General features: G+C 38.5%; 1 protein-coding gene across 2 annotated transcripts in view; it reads left to right on the top strand.

Moving 5' to 3' along the window:
- LOC122551250 (nuclear envelope integral membrane protein 2-like) overlaps positions 1 to 20,957 on the top strand; it is a 35,009-nt gene extending 14,052 nt beyond the window's left edge. For both annotated transcript variants that reach the window (XM_043692861.2, XM_043692862.2), the window contains exons 4-9: positions 313 to 385; positions 927 to 1,017; positions 5,163 to 5,265; positions 6,204 to 6,429; positions 14,406 to 14,576; positions 18,808 to 20,957. In XM_043692861.2, the coding sequence (XP_043548796.2) occupies positions 313 to 385; positions 927 to 1,017; positions 5,163 to 5,265; positions 6,204 to 6,429; positions 14,406 to 14,576; positions 18,808 to 19,000 (857 nt within the window). In that variant the 3' untranslated portion in view covers positions 19,001 to 20,957. The remainder of the gene's footprint in view (positions 1 to 312; positions 386 to 926; positions 1,018 to 5,162; positions 5,266 to 6,203; positions 6,430 to 14,405; positions 14,577 to 18,807) is intronic.
- Positions 20,958 to 20,976: the final 19 nt, after the last annotated feature.

Genomic DNA, 20,976 nt, shown 5'->3' with positions numbered 1-20,976 from the left:
TCTTTCCATTTATATTTTGGCGTGCATTTTACAAATAACACCACTGTGCTGCTGGTTCATTTGCAGTGTCCGATGTGTTCATTCATTTGGCTAACTCGTCGATTCCCACCTAGCCATTTCAATTTTTTCTCATGCACTTCTGCAAAGAATTCAGACATTCCTCTTCAGGAAGTACAGCACAGTGCCGACTTTAAAGAAAACAACACTATCTCCACAGAAGAAAGAATGCTGGAGGCAGATGCACTTATGTTTAAATAATCAAGTGTGAAAACCTAAACAATTGAGATTTAATATAATCTGTATTTCTTGCAGAATTTGAACTGAAGCTGATTTCTCTGTTTGTGGCTGGAATTATCCTGTTCGTTTATGCAAAATCCATTAGCAGGTACTTGCATCTAATCTTCTTGCAATACTAAATTGTCCACAGTGTAATGGATTCATTAGCTTTAGTTACTCTCATGCAAGTGCTATCCTTATTATCAAACATCTAACACTAAACAAAAAAAGTGATTGATTTCCAATGTTCTTACTCTTTTGTAAATCATTAAAAAGGAAACAGTAATTGGGAAGAAAGATATATTTTTGTGAAGAATTAGATTTGTCACATTGCTCGCTATTTGTATCATATTAAATGGTGTGCATTTCCATGGCTGAAAATATTTAGTTATTTAGTGTTCTGAAATACTGAAGTAAATGCTTATGTGGTAGGGTGGGGCTAAATCAAAGAGTTTCCTGTGATAGATATTTTTGATTGAGCTGCTCAGACATGTTGTGACACACTTCTGAAGCAGGTGGGACCTCCGGCCTAGAGGTAGGGACACTAACACTGTGTCACAGGGGCCCTGGTTTCCTGTAACATGAGTTGTTTCACAAATTATTGCAACCGTAAATCATTATTTGTAAGTAATCTCTCTTTCCTCTTGCAGGAATGAATTATTTCATTATTGTGTAGGGTTTATTCTGGGAATCTTTGCGCCATTAGTTCTCCTTCTTCTCGTGTGTAAAAGAATAATACAAGTAAGGAATTCTTAAAACTCATATCATCTGTCTATTCTGTTGTTCTTTCACATACACTGTTTTCTCAGCAGCATGGATGATCTGGTCCAAATGAACATATGTAATAGAAGCAGGAATGGTACATTTTTCCCTAAAGCCTATGCAGCCATTCAATAAAATCATGGCTAATCTCTTTGTGTTTTGAACTCCACATTCCCATCTACCTCCAATAACCCTTGGTTTCTTTGCATAACAAGAATTTATCAACCTCTGTCTTAAAAATATTCAATGACCCTACCTCACTACTCTCTGAGGCAGTGAGTTCGAAAGCTGCACACACCCTTTGAGAGAAAAAAAATTCTTTGCATTTTTGCCCTGAAAGGGCAACCTCTATTTTAAAACAGTGCCCCCTTGTTTTCACCTGATTCAGAAAAGGAAGCATCCTTTCTGTATCCACCTTGCCACGATTATTCAATATCTTCTATGCTTCACTCTTCTAAACTCCAACAGAAACAGATACAGCCAGTAGACAACCCGTTCATTCCAGGTATCAATCTGATAGGCTTCCTAACCATGACCAATGCATTTCTGTCCTTCCTTTAATAAAGAAATCAAAGTATTCAAGATGCGGTCTCACCAATGCCCTGTACAACTGAAGCATAACATCCTTACTCTTCTGTTCAGTTCCTCTTGTTAATATCTCATTACACTTCTTGATTACTTGCTGTACCTGCAGAGTAACTTTCGTGATTAGTGTACTAGAATATCTAGATCCCTTCACATCATGGGATTCTGCAAACATTCTCCCTTTAAATAATACCCTGCTTTTGTGTTCTTACCATTAAAGCGTACAACTTCACATTTTCCCACATTCTAGTTCATCTACTGGATTTTTGCCTACTCACTCAACCTAGCTATATTTCACTTCAACTTAATTTCATCTTCACAAAGGACTTTCCTATTTATCTTAGTGATGTCTGTTAATTTAGTGACCATGCCTTTGCTCCACTCACCTAAGTCCTTGATACCCGAGGTCAGACCCCTACCTCCTGTTTTCTGCTCCCCAGCCAATCTTGTATCTGTGCTAATATGTGCCTCTATGCCATGACCTTTTGTTTTCTACAATAACCATTGATGTGGCACCTTATCAAATGCTTCTAGATTTATAGTATAATTACAGTTTAATTATCAATTCTGACAATTTCTCCATGACAAGCATTAAGCTAACCAGCCTAATGTTTCCTGCATTTTGCCTCCCTTCCATCTTGAATGGAGGAGTTATATTTGTTACTTTCCGTCCTGATGGAACCTTTCCTGAATTGAGAGAGTTTTAGAAAATTAACACCAATGCATCTATTAGTTCGTTAACTACCTCTTTTAAGAGCCCTGGATGAAGTTCTTCAACATATGGAGATGTGTCAGCCAGAAGTTCCATCAGTTTGCAAGTACCATGTCCCATCGTGATTATAACTTCACTAAGTTCTTTTCTCTCTCGCACCTGCTAATTAATGGCTATTACTGGAATGTTTTTGTATGTTTTTATAGTGAAGACTGAGGCAAAGTATTTGTTCATCCGTCATTTATTAGGTCACACTGCAAAGAGTCATAGAGCTGTACAGCATGGAAACAGACCCTTCGGTCCAACTTGTCCATGCTGACTATGGTATCTTATATTAATCTAATCCCATTTGCCAGCATTTGGCCCTTATCCCTCTAACCCCTTCCTATTCATATATCCATCCAGATGCCTTTTGAATGTTGTAATTGTACCAGCCTCCATCACTTCCTTTTGCGGCTCATTCCATACACACATCACCCTCTGTGTGAAAAGTTTGCCCCTTAGGTCCCTTTTAAATGTTTCCCCTCTCACCTTAAAATAATATCCTCTAGTTTTGGACTCCTTTACCCGAGGGAAAAGACCTTGGCTAGTCACCTATCTGTGCCCACCATGATTTTATAGACATCTATAAAGCCATCCCTCAGCCTCCGATGCTGTAGGGAAAATAGCCCCAGCCAATTCAGCCTCTCCCTATAGCTCAAATTCTCCAATCCTGGCAATATCCTTGTAAATCTTCTCTGAATCCTCTCAGGTTTCACAACATCCTTCCTATAGGCAGGAGACCAGAACTGCACACAGTATTCCAAAATGACCTAACCAGTGTCCTGTATAGCTGCAACATGACTTCCCAAGTCTAATACTCAAGCACAACAAATGCTGCCTTCAGTGTCCTGTCTACCTGCAACTCTACTGCACATTGTGGCCCTGGTTGAAGGATGTGGTGATTCAGGACAATTCAGTCCCTTGAGACTGTTTGGTATTTAATTAGATCACACCTGTGTTCCAGAACTTGACTGCCAAAAATCTATTAATTGTTTTTGTATTTTGCAATTGACTTATCATTAACAGCCTTTTGATTGAAAAGTGTCAATTTTTACTAGCCTCTTATGTAGAGAGCTGACCCAGATGTGAAAGACCAAGTGGCCTCCTTTTGTTCAATAACTGTTCTATAATTCTATGAAGACGTGCTTACTGACACCACCCTTAACTTTAAAATCAGAAAGAGTCAATTTATGTCTCTAGTGAATACACATGCTATTTATTTTAAATTTAATAAAAGGAAGTATGATTGTCAGAACCTTAAAGTGAGGTATATATTGTATGGCAGTCAGCTATGATGCATGTCCTCATGTGTGGAACTAAAACACATGCTACATAACTGCTACCAGAGCACATGCATCTTAAGTGATCATAAAAATGACTATTTTCAGAGCATGTAGGAGGTGGAAACAAAAGATGTTTCTTATCCAGTTTTGTAGCACGATGACAATTTCAGTGGATTAGAATGTTCCCAATTTTATTGTTTCTGTAATTAGCTATGATCTAATAAGTTAGAACTAATGTTCTCCTCTTCAGATTTTATCTTAACTTTTACCTGAATTGTTCCTGACTTCAGTCTTCATTTTGTCTGTCTCAAGTGGAGGGTTTGAGCTATATGAGATTCTGAATAGGCTGGGGCTTTTTTCCAGGAATCGTCTGAGGCTGAGGGATGACTTTATAGAGGTTTGTATAATCATGAGGAGTACGGTAAGGGTGAGTAGCTAAGGTATTTTTCCCTGGGTACAGAAGTCCAAAACTATGGGACATAGGTTTAAGATGAGAGAGGAAAGATTTAAAAGGGACCTGAGGGGCAATTTCTTCACACACAGGGTGGTGCATGTATGCCAGATGAGATGGTGAAGGTTGGTACAATTAGAATATTTAAAATGTATCTGTTCCATGCTCTGGGACTGTTTCATAGTAGTGACTCCACCTGAAACCAGGAAAAGCAAGTTCAAGTGAATTAAAACCAACTTAAGTCAAAAGGGAACACACTGTGCAGTGCACCAATTAGTTTTCTCAGTCAACTGGAAAGCATCTTCATCTTGGGGCTTTGACTTTGAATATTTTGTATGCAAATATTTTCTTGTCAGTCGTAATAACATTGGTGTTATTTTTTTGAAATGTTTTCTGCTTGATCAGTCTGCAATTAAAATGTCATCAAGCTGTGTGGAGGGAAGAAGTAGTCTCACAGCTGGTTGAAGGAGATCAGCCACAGATTTCACCTGTACTTAGTTAATTTTACAAATAGGAGCTGATAGTCTTTAAGAAAAGTAATGGTTTATTCAAGTAGGATGTACTTAATACATATCAGACATTAAACGTACAGAACAACCTTAGTTATCTGAATGTCAATTATCCAAACAAGATCTCAAAGTCCTGTAAGAACGTTATCCGTTATCCGAACAAAGTACTCCCCGCCTGTGGGATAATCAAGGTTGTTCTGTAATCTGTAGTTCAGAATTGCATTGCAGTAACTCTGTTTTATGCAGCTTTAATATACATAAGTTTCTCCTGTTGTTTTCTATTTGTACCATATGTTTGTTTTTAATTTAAAATATTTACTAGTGTATTATTTTTCTTATAGGCATCTTGTAGTTTTCTGGGACTCTGAGGAATGGTATTAAGCTTAAAGTATATTGTTTAATTTTTTCAGAAATTGATTTGTTCTTTGCTCTATATTGATAGTGGAGGGGAATGTATGTGATGGAAAGATACATAAATGGACATAATGTTAATTCAGTTATTCTTTTCCATTTAATACTATTTATACAATTTTGTTTTATAGAGAAGCACTTTTTTGTTGCTGATGATTGCAAGTTTTTCAACCTCAGCGTTTCTGATTTATTCATGTGTTATAAATCAGTCTCAATACAGGAAATATTTATATGGTAAGTAGAGTTATAATATTATTGGTTAATTAGTAGGACAGAATTTGAGTATTACTGTAAAGGCACTTTGTCAAACGTTTTGTTTTGCATTTGTCAGGGCAATTTTCAAGAACATCAATAAAGGGGAAAACCAGCAATTATACTATGAGTATGCTGGTTGATTGGCAAGGTGGACTCTGGTAGAGATGTTGCCATGAGAATGCAGCAGTTAATGGTGATTGACAGGTAACTGCCAGGCTTTGTTTAGCTTTCAAACCTGGCAGGATGAGTCTGGTCAGGGCTTTGCCCTGAAATTTGAACCAGCAGGTGGCTACTGCCTATGTTATTGTGTAAAAGCAGGTGTACATATTCTTTCTGTTCATGATAAACAAAGCCCAGTGCATTAATGAATGCAACTTCCAGTGCTGGCAGCAGCATCCCGTTAGTGGTGAACACCACTCATGTTGCTACTGCCTAGTAGCAGTGTGAAACAGGTAGCTTCACCTGTAAGTTTTGCATTTATACTTAAAAGATAGTTGATAATGAAATATATTGTATTACTTAGTTCTGTAGAAATTAATAATTGCCGGTTTAAAAAAAAGCATAGGGACCCGTCTTGCAAGACAAAGGGCTGCATTCTGTCCTTGTGCCTTTTTTGAATTTAAAAAAGGCCAATATTTCTTTAGTTGAAATGTTGTCATGAAGAATGTACCAGTCAATATCCTTTTTTTATGCAGAATAAATTATTGCTAACTTTGAAATTTGATATTCTCTCTCTGTCTTGATGACTGCAAGATGAAAATCCTCAATAGTATGCCATTTTTTTCAGCAAGATCTTCTATTAATTCCTTTGTTATGCTAACTTCTTAATGGGACTGTGTCAGTTAATCAGTCTAAAATTGATCAGATCGTCATCCAGTTCTAATTTTTTTCTGTTTCTTCTACCTTGCCCTTAACAGGTTACCTTTTTGTGGTTAGTTGTCTTAGTTACGTTATTTTCAAAAGGCATAAGCCGTTGTCAGATGAACATAGTATAACTCTGCTCTCCTGGACCCTACAGTTGGTTGCCACAGTATTGATATACTGTGGTGTTACATTCAGTCAGTGTGCTTATGCTGTCATTGTAATTCTCTTGTGTGGAAGCAACCTTCACCACCCAATTAATTTGATCCGCTACATTTACAGGTTAGTGTTTATTTAATGTCTTGCTTTCAGTTGTTTGATATTACTGCATGTGAAAATGTGTAAATAAATTCATTCAATGGGTAGAAATGTCAACTGGTTTTTACAGAGTATTGTAGTTTGAACGTACATGCAGGAATAATTATATTTGTGTTAATTCTATGTATTGGTTGAATTCAAGGGATGCTTTCATGTAATTCACTTAATGTAAAATAAATAATTATTCCCTTTCTATGATGTATTTCCATCTGTATTCCCTGGAGGCATTGACACACTCAATAATAAATGATCTCACAGGTGTGGGTTCCATTCAGTATCTTGTGTAAGTGTGAACCTTACACTGAGTGTTAACTTGCAATTTGATCAAGCCTAAGGCTATCCTCACTAAGGATTGTTTGTCAGTTACTTTTGCTGCAATACTCTGTGTTCATATATTCATACAAACATCAAGTGCATCTGTCAATAAAATGAATTTCATGGGATTTCTAATGCATGCCCAAAGCTTCATAAAGTCACAGTTGAGTACATATAGATAAGTCTTCCAGTAGATGGTGCTCTGATACAAGTAAAACTGAAGTGAACAAAGTAAAACTAGTATCAACAAAACAATATTTCATTGCAAATAACCAGCTCTGAGGCATCCAAAAAAATCATGAAGCACAATCTGCTTATTGAGATTTAAATTGATATTATTGTGACGGATTGGCATGTTGAAAAAAGGGAGTGTACCTATGACTCATACTGTATAAACTGGTTGTAATAGGCACAGCAGGCAGGCGCGTTATATGCTTTCTGTGTTGAATTAGCTTTTTCATTTATTTGCTGTTTAATTTGACTTTATTGCTGTTTCAAACCCACCCAATAGGTCTACATTTCCGCCCATTGTCCTGCTACATTAAGAAAGTTTATTCATTGACACATTCTCCAGCTAATTGGATTAAATGTGCACGTTTACATCCCATTCCCCCTCCCCCCTGCAGGGATATTTGCCCCTCCCTGATTTGAAACAGAAAAAAAGTGTTCTTTCCAAATTTCTGTCGAAGTTGTATACCGCATCGCCATGCAGCAATTTAAAAACTATCATGCACTGAAATAAACAAGTTACACTCAGCTCTGTGAAAGGTCAAACCACCAACCCCACCCTCAGCACAAAGACCATTTGCAGGGAACATTGGTTCCATCACGGTAGCAAATTCAAATGTTTTGTCAGGAAACGTTAAAAACAAAGCTCAGAACAAAAAATAAATTTGCTTCTCGCATATAGATGGCATATTTGCTGAAACCCAAGTTGTAAATATGCTGGTGATTTTACCGTCTTTCCTCTCCTCACCAATACAGTCCATTTTTTTGGCCCTCCTTGTGACCAATTGCATATTATAACTACAATTATAACTATTTTTACTCTTACCACCACGAGATGATTCTGTGATCTGAAGACAATGGGGAAGATGGAAAAATTGATAGTTTTCCTGTCTCAATGTGCAAAACAACATTATTGAAAAGTGTTTAACACAGAAATGAGACTGGGAGTAGTCCTTGGTATCAGACATAAGTGCCCAGTTGGGAAGATGGCATTGTTGCCAGTGTGCTGATCTGGTTGAGCTTCCTATCTGTATACTTTTCAATACAATATATGAACACAAAAATGCTGGAAATATTCACCGGTTTAGGCAACATCTGTGGAGAGAGGTGCAGTTAGTTTCTCAGGTTGCTTAAAATTCTAACAACACATCTGAGATCTTCTTGGAAGAGAGCAGAGGATGCTGCAAAGTATTTTGGGAAAGGTCAAGTGTTAATCAAGAAGATTAAAGATCACGGAAAGGAGGGCACTGATCATCAAGTGAGGTTATGGATGAGATTGGGCAAGACCAAGGTCATTGGACGTGAGCGAGTGGAAGTGGGCTTTGTAGTCCTGGATCTTAATGACTGTCGAAGAACCCATTCACCCATAAGGCACAAGTTTTTTTTTAGTTTCAAGATCAGATCATCATGAGAGGGTGCTTCTTTTCTGGGGTCATGACCTCTGTTGAAGTTTTGAGTGTGCTGTACCATTGCTCCTGAAGCCTTGGTTGGAGAAGCAATAGTAAAGAGGACGGATAGGGCCAGCTAACTTAAACATTGGGACCAGATTCTGACTATGGTCAGAAGAGAGCAGGCAAGGGACCAGTCTTGCACAGATTAGTGGCATTTCCCAGAGTCTGCTCCGGCCTTAAATGTCTGAAGATGCCAGAAAAGAAGAATCAGTGATTGCTGAGAATGTCTACAGAGTAAGTAGCTAGCATGTGTGTATGTTAATTTTTATTTAGTCTTACATGGGATATGAGATTTTCTGATTCAGTATGTGGATGTACCTACTAGAGAAAGTGCAAAATTTGACTATCTCTTGGGAAATAAGGCAGGGCAGGTGACTGAGGTGTCAGTGGGGGAGCACTTTAGGGCCAGTGACCATAATTCTATTAGATTTAAAATAGTGATGGAAAAGGATAGACCAGATCTAAAAGTTGGAGTTCTAAATTGGCGAAAGGCCAATTTTGACGGTATTAGGCAAGAACTTTCAAAAGCTGATGGGGGCAGATGTTCGCAACTAAAGGGACAGCTGGAAAATGGGAAGCCTTCAGAAATGACATATCCAGAGAAAGTATATTCCTGTTAGGGTGAAAGGAAAGGCTGGTAGGTATAGGGAATGCTGGATGATGAAAGAAATTGAGGGTTTGGTTAAGAAAAAAAAGGAAGCATATGTCAGGTATAGACAGGGTAGATTGAGTGAATCCTTAGAATATAAAGGCAGTAGGAGTGTACTTAAGAGGGAAATCAGAAGGGCAAAAAGAGGATATTAGATAGCTTTGACAAATAGAGTTAAGGAGAATCCAAAGGGTTTTTACAAATACGTTAAGGACAAAAGGGTAACTAGGGAGAAAATAGGGCACCTCAAAGATCAGCAAAACGGCCTTTGTGTGGAGCCGCAGAAAATGGGGGAGGTACTAAACGAGTATTTTGCATTAGTATTTACTGTGGAAAAAGACATGGACGATGTAAAATGTAAGGAAATAGATGGGGATATCTTGAAAAATGTCCATATTACAGACGAGGAAGTGCTGGATGTCTTGAAATGCATAAAGGTGGATAAATCCCCAAGACCTGATCAGGTGTATCCTAGAACTCTGTGGGAAGCTAGAGAAGTGATTGCTGGGCCTCTTGCTAAGATATTTGTATCATCAATAGTCACAGATGAGGTGCCAGAAGATTGGAGGTTAGCTAATGTGGTGCCATTATTTAAGAAGGGTGGTAAGGACAAGCCAGGGAACTATAGACCAGTGAGCCTGATGTCGGTGGTGGGCAAGTTGTTGGAGGGAATCCTGAGGGACAGGATATACGTGTATTTGGAAAGGCAAAGACAGATTACGGATAGTCAACATGGCCTTGTCCGTGGGAAATCATGTCTCACAAACTTGATTGAGTTTTTTGAAGAAGTAACAAAGAGGATTGATGAGGGCAGAGCGGTAGATGTGATCTATATGGACTTCAGGAAGGCGTTCGACAAGGTTCCCCATGGGAGACTGGTTAGCAAGGTTAAATCTCACTACAGAACTGGCTCAAAAGTAGAAGACGTAGAAGCGGTAGTGGAGGGTTGTTTTTCAGACTGGAGGCCAGTGACCAGTGGAGTGCCACAGGATCGGTGCTGAGACCTCTACTTTTCGTCATTTACATAAATGTTTGGATGCGAGCATAAAAGATATAGTTAGTAAGTTTGCAGATGACACCAAAATTGGAGGTGTAGTGTACAGGGAAGAAGGCTACCTCGGATTACAACAGGATCTTGATCAGATGGGCCAATGGGCTGAGAAGTGGCAGATGGAGTTTAAGTCAGATAAATGTGAGGTGCTGCATTTTGGGAAAGCAAATCTTAGGACTTATAAACTTAATGATAAGGTCTTAGGGAGTGTTTTGAACAAAGACACCTTGGAGTGCAGGTTCATAGCTCCTTGAAAGTGGAGTCGTAGATAGGTAGGATAGTGAAAAAGACGTTTGGTATGCTTTCCTTTATTGGTCAAAGTATTGAGTACAGGAGTTGGGAGGTCATGTTGCGGCTGTACAGGACATTGCTTAGGCCACTGTTGGAATATTGCATGCAATTCTGGTCTTCCTATTGGAAAGATGTTGTGAAACTTGAAAGGGTTCAGAAAAGATTTACAAGGATGTTGCCAAGGTTGGAGAATTTGAACTATAGGGAGAGGCTGAACAGGCTCAGGCTGTTTTCCCTGCAGCGTTGGAGGCTGAGGGGTGACCTTATAGAGGTTTACAAAATTATGAGAGGCATGGATAGGGTAAATAGGCAAAGTCTTTTCCCTGGGGTTGGATTGTCCAGAACTAGACGGCATAGGTTTAGGGTGAGAGGGGAAAGATATAAAGAGACCTGAGGGGCAACGTTTTCACGCAGAGGGTGGTACGTGTATGGAATGAGCTGCCAGAGGAAGTGGTGGAGGCTGGTACAATTGCAACATTTAAAAGGATGGGTATATGAATAGGAAAGGTTTAGAGGGATGTGGACCGGGTGCTGGCAGGTGGGATTAGATTGGGTAGGGATATCTGGCATGGATGAGTTGGACCGAAGAGTCTGTTTCCATGCTGTACATCTCTATGACTCTATTTGTTGCCCAATTGCCCGTGATCTGAGTTGCTTCCAGGCCATAACAGTTCAGTACCAACCATTTGCCTAGATATTTGAAGTTATATGTAGGCCAGACCAGGTGAGAATGGCAGACATCCTTCCTGAAAGGCCATCAGTGAACTAGATGGGTTCTTTCAGCAATCAATAATGGTTTCATTTTTGCCATTGCTGAGACTAGCTTTCATTCCAGATTTACTAATTTAATTTTAAAACCTCCCGGTTGCCATGGTGGAATTCGAACCTGAGATCTCACAAGATAAGCCTGGCTTTTGCTAACATAATTGAGCTAATCCCAATATGCCACCACCTGCCCCAGGAAGACTTGCAGTCCTTTGGAATAGGGGTGGGCTGGAGAAGAGTGTTCAGTATCAATGGCTTTAAAAATCACTACAACCTTAAACTTCTCCATCAATGTCTCTTTCCAAGGCTCCAGTATGGAATCTCATAGACAGCCACACATCACTGCAACAAAGCTGTGAGAAATGTCCTCTTTAAGGGCTAGAGAGTTTGTAAAATTCAGAATGGATACAGAAAGCCAGGCCCAAAGACATGTGCTGGGGAAGTTGTATTAGACAAATTAATGGGGCTAAAGGCAGATAAGTTCCCTGGCCCTCAGAGCTTGTATCCTAGGATCCTAAAGAAGTTGCTACAGAAATAGTGGATGTATTGGTTGTAATTTTCCAAAAATCGTTGGATTCTGCAGAAGCACCAGAGAGAGGGTTAGAAAACTGCTAATGTGACACTCTTATTCTAAAAGGGAGGGAGGCAAAAGTGGTAACTATAGGCAGATTTGCCTAACATCTATTCTTAGAAACGTATTGGAATCAGTTTATAAGGAAATAATAAAATATTTGGAAAATCAATCTAATCAAGTAAAGTCAACATGCCTTCTAGAAAGGGACTAATGTGTCTGCCCAATTTATTACAGATTTTTGAGGAAGTCTCAACCAGAATGGATAGAGGGGAACTAATAGATGAGTTGTATTTGGACTTCCAGAAGGTGTTTGATAAGGTATTTCGCAAAAGATATAGGACTCCATGATGTTGGAGGTAGCGTACTGTTATGGATAGAGAATTGGCTTATAAACAGGAAACTGAAAGTGAATGTAAAGAAACCTCTTTTCCAGGTTGGTGACCCATGACCCCTGGGTGCCATAGGGATCAGTGTTGGGACCACAACTGTTTACAGTATATATTAATGACTTGGAGGAAGGAAGTGAATGTACTGCAGCCAAATTTGCAGATGACAGAAAAATAAGTAGATTGTGAGAGGCTTGCACATTGTTTACAGAAAGATATTGATAGGTTAAATTAGTGGGCAAAAAATTGGCAAATGGACTATAATGTGGGAAAATGTGAACTTACTTATTCAGGAAGGGAGAAGAAAAGAACAGTATTATTGCAGAAAAACTGCAGAAAGTTGCAACATAAGGGATTTGGGGGCACTAGTGCATAAAACAAAGAAAGCTAGCACAAAGGTACAGCAAGTAATCAGGCTAATGGAATGTTAACCCTTATTTCAAGGGATTGGAATATAAGAATAGAGAATTCTTACTGCAACTGTACAAGGTGCTGATGGACTATGAGCAGCTTAAGTTCCCTTATTTAAGGGAAGATATAATTTCATTGGAGGCAGTTCAGAGTAGGCTCTGTAGGATGATCCCTGGTATGGAGGGATTGTCTTATAAGCAAAGGTTAAACAAGTTGGGATTCTGCTCACCCGAGTTTAGAAGAATGAGAGCTGATCTCATTGAAACATACAGGACCCTAAGGGGCTTGAAGGGTAAATGCTGAGATCATGTTTCCCCTCATGGGAGAGTAAGACCCGAGGGCATGGTCTCAGAATAAAGGGCTGCCAATTTAAAACTGAAATGAGGAGGAATTTCTTCTGTCACAATTGAGAGTATTTGGAACTCCTTGCCACCAAGCTATGGGAAAGAGTCCTTGTGTATATTTAAGGCTGTGTTAGACAGATTCTTGATCAGTAGGGGAATCAGGGATTATGGGCAAAGACCAGAAAAGTGGACATGAGGAATGTTGAATCAGTCATGATCCTATTAGCTGACAGAGTAAGCTTGAGGGCTGATTGGACTAATCCTGTTCCTTTTTTTTAATTGTGTTTTGTGGACATTGTGAGTTTCCCATATATATTGTGATCCAAGCTCAATGGGTAAAACTCCAACCTTTATACATTGTAAAGGGTTGCAATTTATTGAGGTGAATTTCTTGTTTGAACACAGGAGACATAGCTCCAGATGTGGATTTCTATCTCTAATAGAGGTGTCCATAATGCATACGTTATTCAGCACTCCCAGGAGCCTACCCCCACTCCCCTTCTAGGCCCACTGTCATGGACCAGGTCAGACCCCCTCAAAACATTTCAATAAAGTAGCCCAGACCCTAACTTTGTTAGTTGTTTTAAGCAGGTGTAAGGTGGATATTCCAGGAGGGATGCAGTTGGTCAAAATATGCAGTTTTAAACAAAACACAATTTATTTACAAGATTACGGAATGAAACACTAACAAAAGAGAACAGAATACTGAATAACCTAACCTACCTGAAAATCCAACAGATTATACCAATTTAATGATGGTACCAATCTCCAGATTATACCAATCTCCACAAACATCCCTGGGCACAGAAGGTAAAATCAAACACTGGTTCTTAGAGGAGAGACTTCAGAGAGAGTACCAGCCTGGACCTACTTCTTTGGGTCTAGCAGCTTTTTCCACACTACTGCTAAGAACCACACCAAACCAAACCAGAGAAAAGTTGAATTGGGAGAACTGGCCACTCACCTTTCATTGTACAAGTGTTTTTTTTTTAAATTGAAAGCTTTCTGCCTGAGGCAGTATCTATTAGCTATAGTCAAATTGGCCCTGAAACCCTTCAACCCCAGTCTTTTCAGAGTCTGTGTCTTTTACGAACTTTCTGAAAAAAAAAGCCAAGGACAGCATAACCTTGTTAAAGGAGCAGCATCGTCACACCACATCAATGACTTCTGGGTGATACAGGCCACCTTCTATGACCTGTTTTTTGCCACTGGTCAGGAACCTTTGAATTCTATCTGTGACATGTTATAATGAATCCCACCATTTCATAAGGGCTACTTTAGAGCAGGCCATCATTGATAAAAATGAAATTGGGCTCCCTAAATAGCCTTCAAGAAGCTCTCTAATATCTGTGTCAAATGTTACCAGGATTTAACTTGCATCTTTCATGTTGCACTATGTAGCACAGCAGAAGGGTTGCTAACCATGTTTAGTTGCAGCAGAAAGACAGCTTCTCAATTGTTCTTTGTAATTGCAGAAAAATGAAACAATTATTTAAAAAACAAGAAGTTCGCTTCCTCACTGAAGAGGAGTACAAGGAACAAAGTGAAGTGGCAACTATAAAGGCTCTTGAGGATCTCCGTAGATACTGCAAGAATCAGGATTTTCCTACATGGGAAGTCATATCTAAAGTCAGTTCTCCAAAAAGGTAAGTAGTATCATATCATTGTCCCTCTAAAAGAAGTTATTTGTCTTAATCATGTATTTTTATGTACAGCCAGATGGGCATTCACTTGCGCATAAGAAATACGAGCAGAAGTAGGGCATTCCTCCCTTTAAGCCTGCCTTCCCAACTGTTTTTGTATTGTCAACAATGTGACCCCTTCCAAATCATTAATATAGACAGTAAAAAATGTTGGAGCACTGTATTAGTTACGTCTTTCCAACCTGAAAAAGACCAGTTAATTCTGACATTGTCATCTATGTGTTAAACAATGCTCAATCCATGTGACGTTACCCCCAATTCCAAGAACTCCTATGTGCAATAATCCTTTACATGACACCTTATCAAATGTCTTCTGGAAATCCAAACAGACTGTATCTACTAGTTTCTTTTGTCAACTTTGCTTATTATTTTCTCAAAGGACTCTAGACAACTGTCTATCACTCATAAAATACCTATTGACCTTTGCTTCCTGCCACTGAATTAATTTTTGATCTAATTTGCAATTTTTTTTGTATCCCATCAGTTTGTTATGTTGGGCCTTCTCAAAAGCCTTCATAAAGCCCATGCACAATGCATCATGTAGCAGTTTTCAGCCCAATCTGCTGAATCAACTTTCAGCTGAGTAAAATTGGCCATTTTCCAATTTAGAACTTATATTCAGTCAATCTTTTATTTCTTCCGATAACTACATTATCTAATTGAATTGTGATCACCACCAGTTAAAAAATAACTTTTCCCACTGAAATCACTTCCACCTATCTCCATCATTCCCTAAAAGCCGTTTTCTTGTTGAACTTGTTAAATTCAAACTACATTAGTTCTGTTGTTGCACTTTAAGAATTCTGTATTTCTGTACTTTTACACTGAATTACCAATTCATGTTAAGGTATTTGAAGCTCCCTGCTATGACTGCACTTTTATCTGTATGCTTTTCAGCAATCTGTTGACATGTTTGCTCTTCTAAACTCAGTGTTTTTTTTAGAATCTACTGTACACTGCCCTAAGTGTGAATACCCTTTTTATTTTGAAGTTCAACTCATTTGGCTTTATTGGATGCTCCTTAGAGACATAGAGTCATAGAGATGTACAGCATGGAAACAGGCCCTTCGGTCCAACCTGTCCATGTCGACCAGATATCCCAACCCAATCTAGTCCCACCTGCCAGCACCCGGCCCATATCCCTCCAAACCCTTCCAATTCATATACCCATCCAAATGCCTCTTAAATGTTGCAAATAAGTATATTATCCCTCAAGATTTTTTAAATCAATAGTTTGACCTTACCTTTAATATTTTCTTTGGACCTATCAGAAGATCTTGTAATCAGGAATGTTCAGCTGCCATTCCTTCAGCCACGTTTTAGACATTCATGGCATTGATATCTAACTTCCAACCATCCTATTTGTGCTCTTACCTCATCTGCCTCATTCATTGGGTTCTGCATTGCAGTATACACCACTAAGCGTCCTTTGATGTCTTTTTCTAGCCTTTGGCTCCTTGATCTTATGTGTTCGGTTAATTTTCTGCTCACTGTTTCCTAGTCTTGTTTCTCTTTCTTCTGAAGCCACGTTCAGGTTCCCACCCCGCTGCCAAGCTAGTCTAAATCCTCACAAACAGATTGATCCCAGCCTTGTTGAGGTGCTGCAAGAGTGGTTGTACAGGTCCCACCTCTCCCAAGATTGGTCTGAATGCCCTGTACTTTCTCTCTAGCCATGCATTCAGCTACACTTTCTTCCTCCTTCTGTACTGAATTGAGTGTGAAGTTGGAAGTTACGCAGATTATTATGTTCGTTGTATCTATTGAGGACAGAGTTGAGCCTAATTGTAATGCCCCATGCCTTTCATTGGGCTGTCAGTTTTAATTGAGACTTGCATACGGGGAACATGGCTGAGTCACAGAAGGGTGTGTGGTGAAATAGTTAACACTGCTGTCTCTCAGCGCCAGGAATCTGGGTTCAGTTCTACCCTTGGGTGGCTGTGTGAAATTTGCACATTCTCCCGGTGTCTACAATGGTTTCCTCCGGGTGCTCTGGTTTCCTCCCACTATCCAAAGCTGTGCAGGTTAGGTGAATTGGCCATGCTAAATTGCCCATGGGTTCTAGGGCTGCATAGGTTAGGTGGATTAGCCATGGGAAATGCAGGGTTACAGGGATAGGGTGGGAGGGGGGGGTGCGGCGGGTCTGGATAGGATGTTCATCGGAAGGGTTGGTGTAGACTCAAATGGCCGAATGGCCTGTTTCCACATTGTAGGGATTCTATGGGAATGACCTCACCATGGTATCATATCGCAAAAGTGGGGACAAAATTAGCAAGATCAAAAATAATGTGGTATTCATGGGAGCGAGTGCCTTTGTGACTTTTTTACTTTTGGATGTATATTAAATTGAAATCCTGTCTGCTCAATCAAATGTTAAAAATCCCATATTTCTACAGAAATTGCTGTAGAAACTCAGCAGGTCTGGCAGCACCAGAGAGAGACAGGCAGACAGACAGAGTTAACATTTTGAGGCCTGTGATCATTTGTCAGACATGCTGAATCCCTCAAGCGTTTTTGTTTTTATTTCAGTTTTCCAGCATCCACAGTTCTTTGTTTTATTTTGGTGTTGAAAATCCCACAGCATTTTATTCAACGGAAACATTGCATTCTCCTATTCAGCATTTATTCCTCAATCAAAATACGAAACCTGGCCAGTCACGTAACTGCAAATAATATTGCTGCATTTATCTGGAAAACAATGTCTATGTTTCAAAACTAATTGTTTATCTGTGAAGTACTTTGGGTTTACATTGACAAAAGGGTGAATTATCATACTTATTCATTATTTATTTTAATTTTGCTTCTGAAACAAAGATTATAAACTTAGAAATGTAATTTTCCGCAACTGGTTCTTCTAGTTCAGTAAGCATTACTCTTCAGATTACTTATTGTTAATTCTGCTGTATTAGTAGTAATATTTGCAAAGTAATAACAAGCAGATATTTGTTGAGGTATGCATGTTTACTCTGCCTTCCCCAACTCACTGACATCAGAGTCACTATGTCATAAATTTGAATGCATGTGACAGTACATTCTACTACAGATCCATTTATTGGAAACTTATGAAGACAATTATCTGGCATGCCTTGCTATTTCTGGGTGAATAGAACATATTTCCTATGACAAACATTTTGAAAATGCAAAACTATTTTGGGGATGATTCCAAAATTGCTACTAACAGCTACTAATATATAGCGTGCACAATACTACATACCATTTTTGTTCATGTAATTTCAAACTGCCTTTTTCTTGCCTCCCACTTGCAAAATCAACCAGTTTGGAGATTCCAGTTCTGTCAAAAGTTCACCAGAGCAATCACTGTATAATTTATCAGGGATGTGGAAGAACAGGCTTGCAGTTACCTGCTTTGCTAACTTTTCTTCAAAAAAAGTATAATTTACTGTTTCACTATACAGTAAATGTGGAGTTGAAATTCAGTCGTCTGATTCAAAAGTGGAGCAATCTGCTGTTACATCTGATCAATGAAGTTTGCGTCACATATGGACAGGGTGATTAAGAAGACATTTAGCACACTCTCTGTCATTGCTCAGACCCGTGATTATAGAAGTTGGGGCATCATATTGAAGTTGTACAGGACGTTGGTGAGGACTCTTCTGGAGTGAGTTCTTGTCCTGTTACAGAAAGGATATTATTAAATTGGAGAGGGTTCAGAAAGATTTACCAGGATATTACCAGGAGTGGAGGCTTTGAGTTATAAGGAGAATCTGGATAGGCTAGGATTTTTTTTCACTGGAGTGTAGGAGGTTGAGGGGTGACCTTAACGAGATTTATAAAATCACAAAGGGAATAAATAAGGTGAATGGCAGGTGTTTTTTTTTTCCCTTGGGTGGGGGATTTCAAGACTAGGGGCCTTATTTTTAAGGTGAGAGGAGAAAGATTTAAAGACTAAGGGGCATTTTTTTTTACAGAAAGAATAGTTAATGTGTGGAAAGAATGTCTAGAGGAAGTGGTGGATGCGGATACAGTTACAACATCTAAAAGATGTTTAGATAAGTACATGGATAGGAAATGTTTACAAAGATTTGGGTCAAGCGCAGGCAGGTGGGACTAGTTCAGTTTGGGATTGCGGTTGGCATGGACTGGTTAGACAGAGGATCTGTTTCTGTTCTGTATGACTCTATGCACATCCCTTTTCAGCTTTTCATTTAATTTGCAGACTTGCAGACTTCATCCTAGGAGCTTATCATATTACACCAGAGGAAATGCAGAACCATGAGCAACACTATGGAATTGGTGGTTCATTTTTGGAAGCCCAACTCTTTGTCAAGGAAGAAAATAATCATCCAGTCTCAGAGAATGGGGAAATGGCAGCTGCAGATGGAAATGAAGCTGCTGTGATAATGAATTAATCTTGCTTCATTCACATCTAATTAATAACTTGAACTGTTGTTATGACTAGAAATTGACCAATACCAAAAGATTGATAGCTTGAAATTTGAGAGTACTATCATCACTGACTCTGATCACTCCGACAATTGAATGCGCAGACACTAAGAAACCTGTGAGTTGTGCTGCTTAGTGCATACATAGAGCGCATTAAGTTTATACTTTTTACGGGAAGGTTTACACAAAATGGGTATAGTTCGGTTTGAGGAATCTTTGACTACACCAGTAGATCCTATCATTATTGAAAGGCTTTCAGTTGAAGCTGAGACAATGGGGCCCATCTTTACCACAAGCACCAAGAAGACATTATTTGAACTGGATGGCTCCGGCGGAATCTCCAAGTGATTGTGGTTTTTTTACAGTGACTATTGGGTTCTTTCCCCTTAATGAGAATTTCTGTCTTTGAAAATGGAAGACAAGGAAAGTTAGGCATCTCATGGTCTTTTTACTGACAGTCAGTCAGTTAATTGTAGGGTTTCATTGATGGTTTGGTTATAATCAGTACTTCAAACCATCTTGTCCTTAGTTTTTATAACAAGCAGCTAACTCTACTTGATAAATATAGAAAACAGGTTGTGTGGAACTGAGCTGCAAACTGGAGGTTAGGTTTATTGTGATATGTGTTGTGTTCCCCTTAAATCATTGTAATATAAATATTGTTTCTTTGTTCAGGATTGGAAGTAGAGGCCATTAGATATATATAAGATAATTATTGTATTCAAACAACAATATTAATCGTGCAACTGAATTCGCTATTCACATTTTAATGAAACGGATTTCTGTTGAGCTGTACCATGTAATTTTGTTTAATTTTACATCCAACTCAGGTTTAAACAAAGGGCTGTTTTGTCTGAAGTTTATATGAAAATTGATTTGAGATGGGATTTGATCTAAGTCACAATGATCTTGTAGCCATTTTATTCAGAGCAAAGTAACAAATCATATTGAATGACCTGTGAAAATTAAATTAGGATTATATTCTGTAAATGTACTTACTTCTGTGTCGGCCAGCAGAATTTGCTTTCCAAGTTTTATTCGTTGCCAGTGGACAAGCACTTTGCCTCATGATGACTGGAAGCCTGTAGTGGAGAATCGTGGATACAAAGCCATTTTGTGATAATGCAGATTTAGGCATGTTTAATTTTATTTTGGTGTGAGACACAGAATAACAAAAAAAATTTGAATTTTTTTTCCAGTAAGGAATTCTTCATTCGAAAGAATGAAGATATATGTAGAAAAAAGACTGGAATCTCAAGTATTCTTGAGACAATAATGCTGAAAATATCAATTTAACTCAATTATGAAGTTGTCTTTCAAACTACCGTCAGTTTGGCATAGGTGTTCTGCTGACAATTTGCCCAAAATTTCCTCTTTGGGAAGTTCAGCAGCTTTCACTTCAGAATTTTCATCCTGTAAAATAATAGCTTAAGATCCTGTTCCTGAATATTTTATACAAATATTAATTTTTAAATGACATAATTCTTTTTGTGAGAGTTTATTTTTCTGGAAAATATCTTTAGTTATTGTTGAGCTCATTCAAACATATTTTAAGTTTAAATGTTCATCTACAAGTATCTGTCTTTCCTACAGTTTTTGTTAGAAGTGATATCTAAGTTGGAATTTAACTCTCAGATGATAGTTTATTTATAAGTAAATAGGACTATGTTTCATCTGGCAAGTAAGCTGAACAGAAAGCATTTTGTGCAGTACTCTTCATTAGTGTCTGACTTTGACAAATGTGGAGGAATGATTATATGGGTTTAATCTATGCGAAGGTGTTGAGAATGATATTTGTTTAGAAGGAAAAAAATTAATGATAAATCTTGCCCTCAAGGTTAATATCATCTGGATTCCATGTATAAATTTATTATTGCTCTATAAATTTATTATTGCTCATCATTAAAATATTACACACTAATGAATATTGTTCTAAGATATA

The sequence above is a fragment of the Chiloscyllium plagiosum genome, unplaced genomic scaffold, assembly GCF_037043375.1.
Source record: "Chiloscyllium plagiosum isolate Xiang-an unplaced genomic scaffold, Cpla_swu_hap1 HiC_scaffold_7, whole genome shotgun sequence".
Taxonomy (NCBI): domain Eukaryota; kingdom Metazoa; phylum Chordata; class Chondrichthyes; order Orectolobiformes; family Hemiscylliidae; genus Chiloscyllium; species Chiloscyllium plagiosum.
Note: the sequence above shows the minus strand (reverse complement) of the source record. Positions and strands in the feature narration are given on the sequence as shown.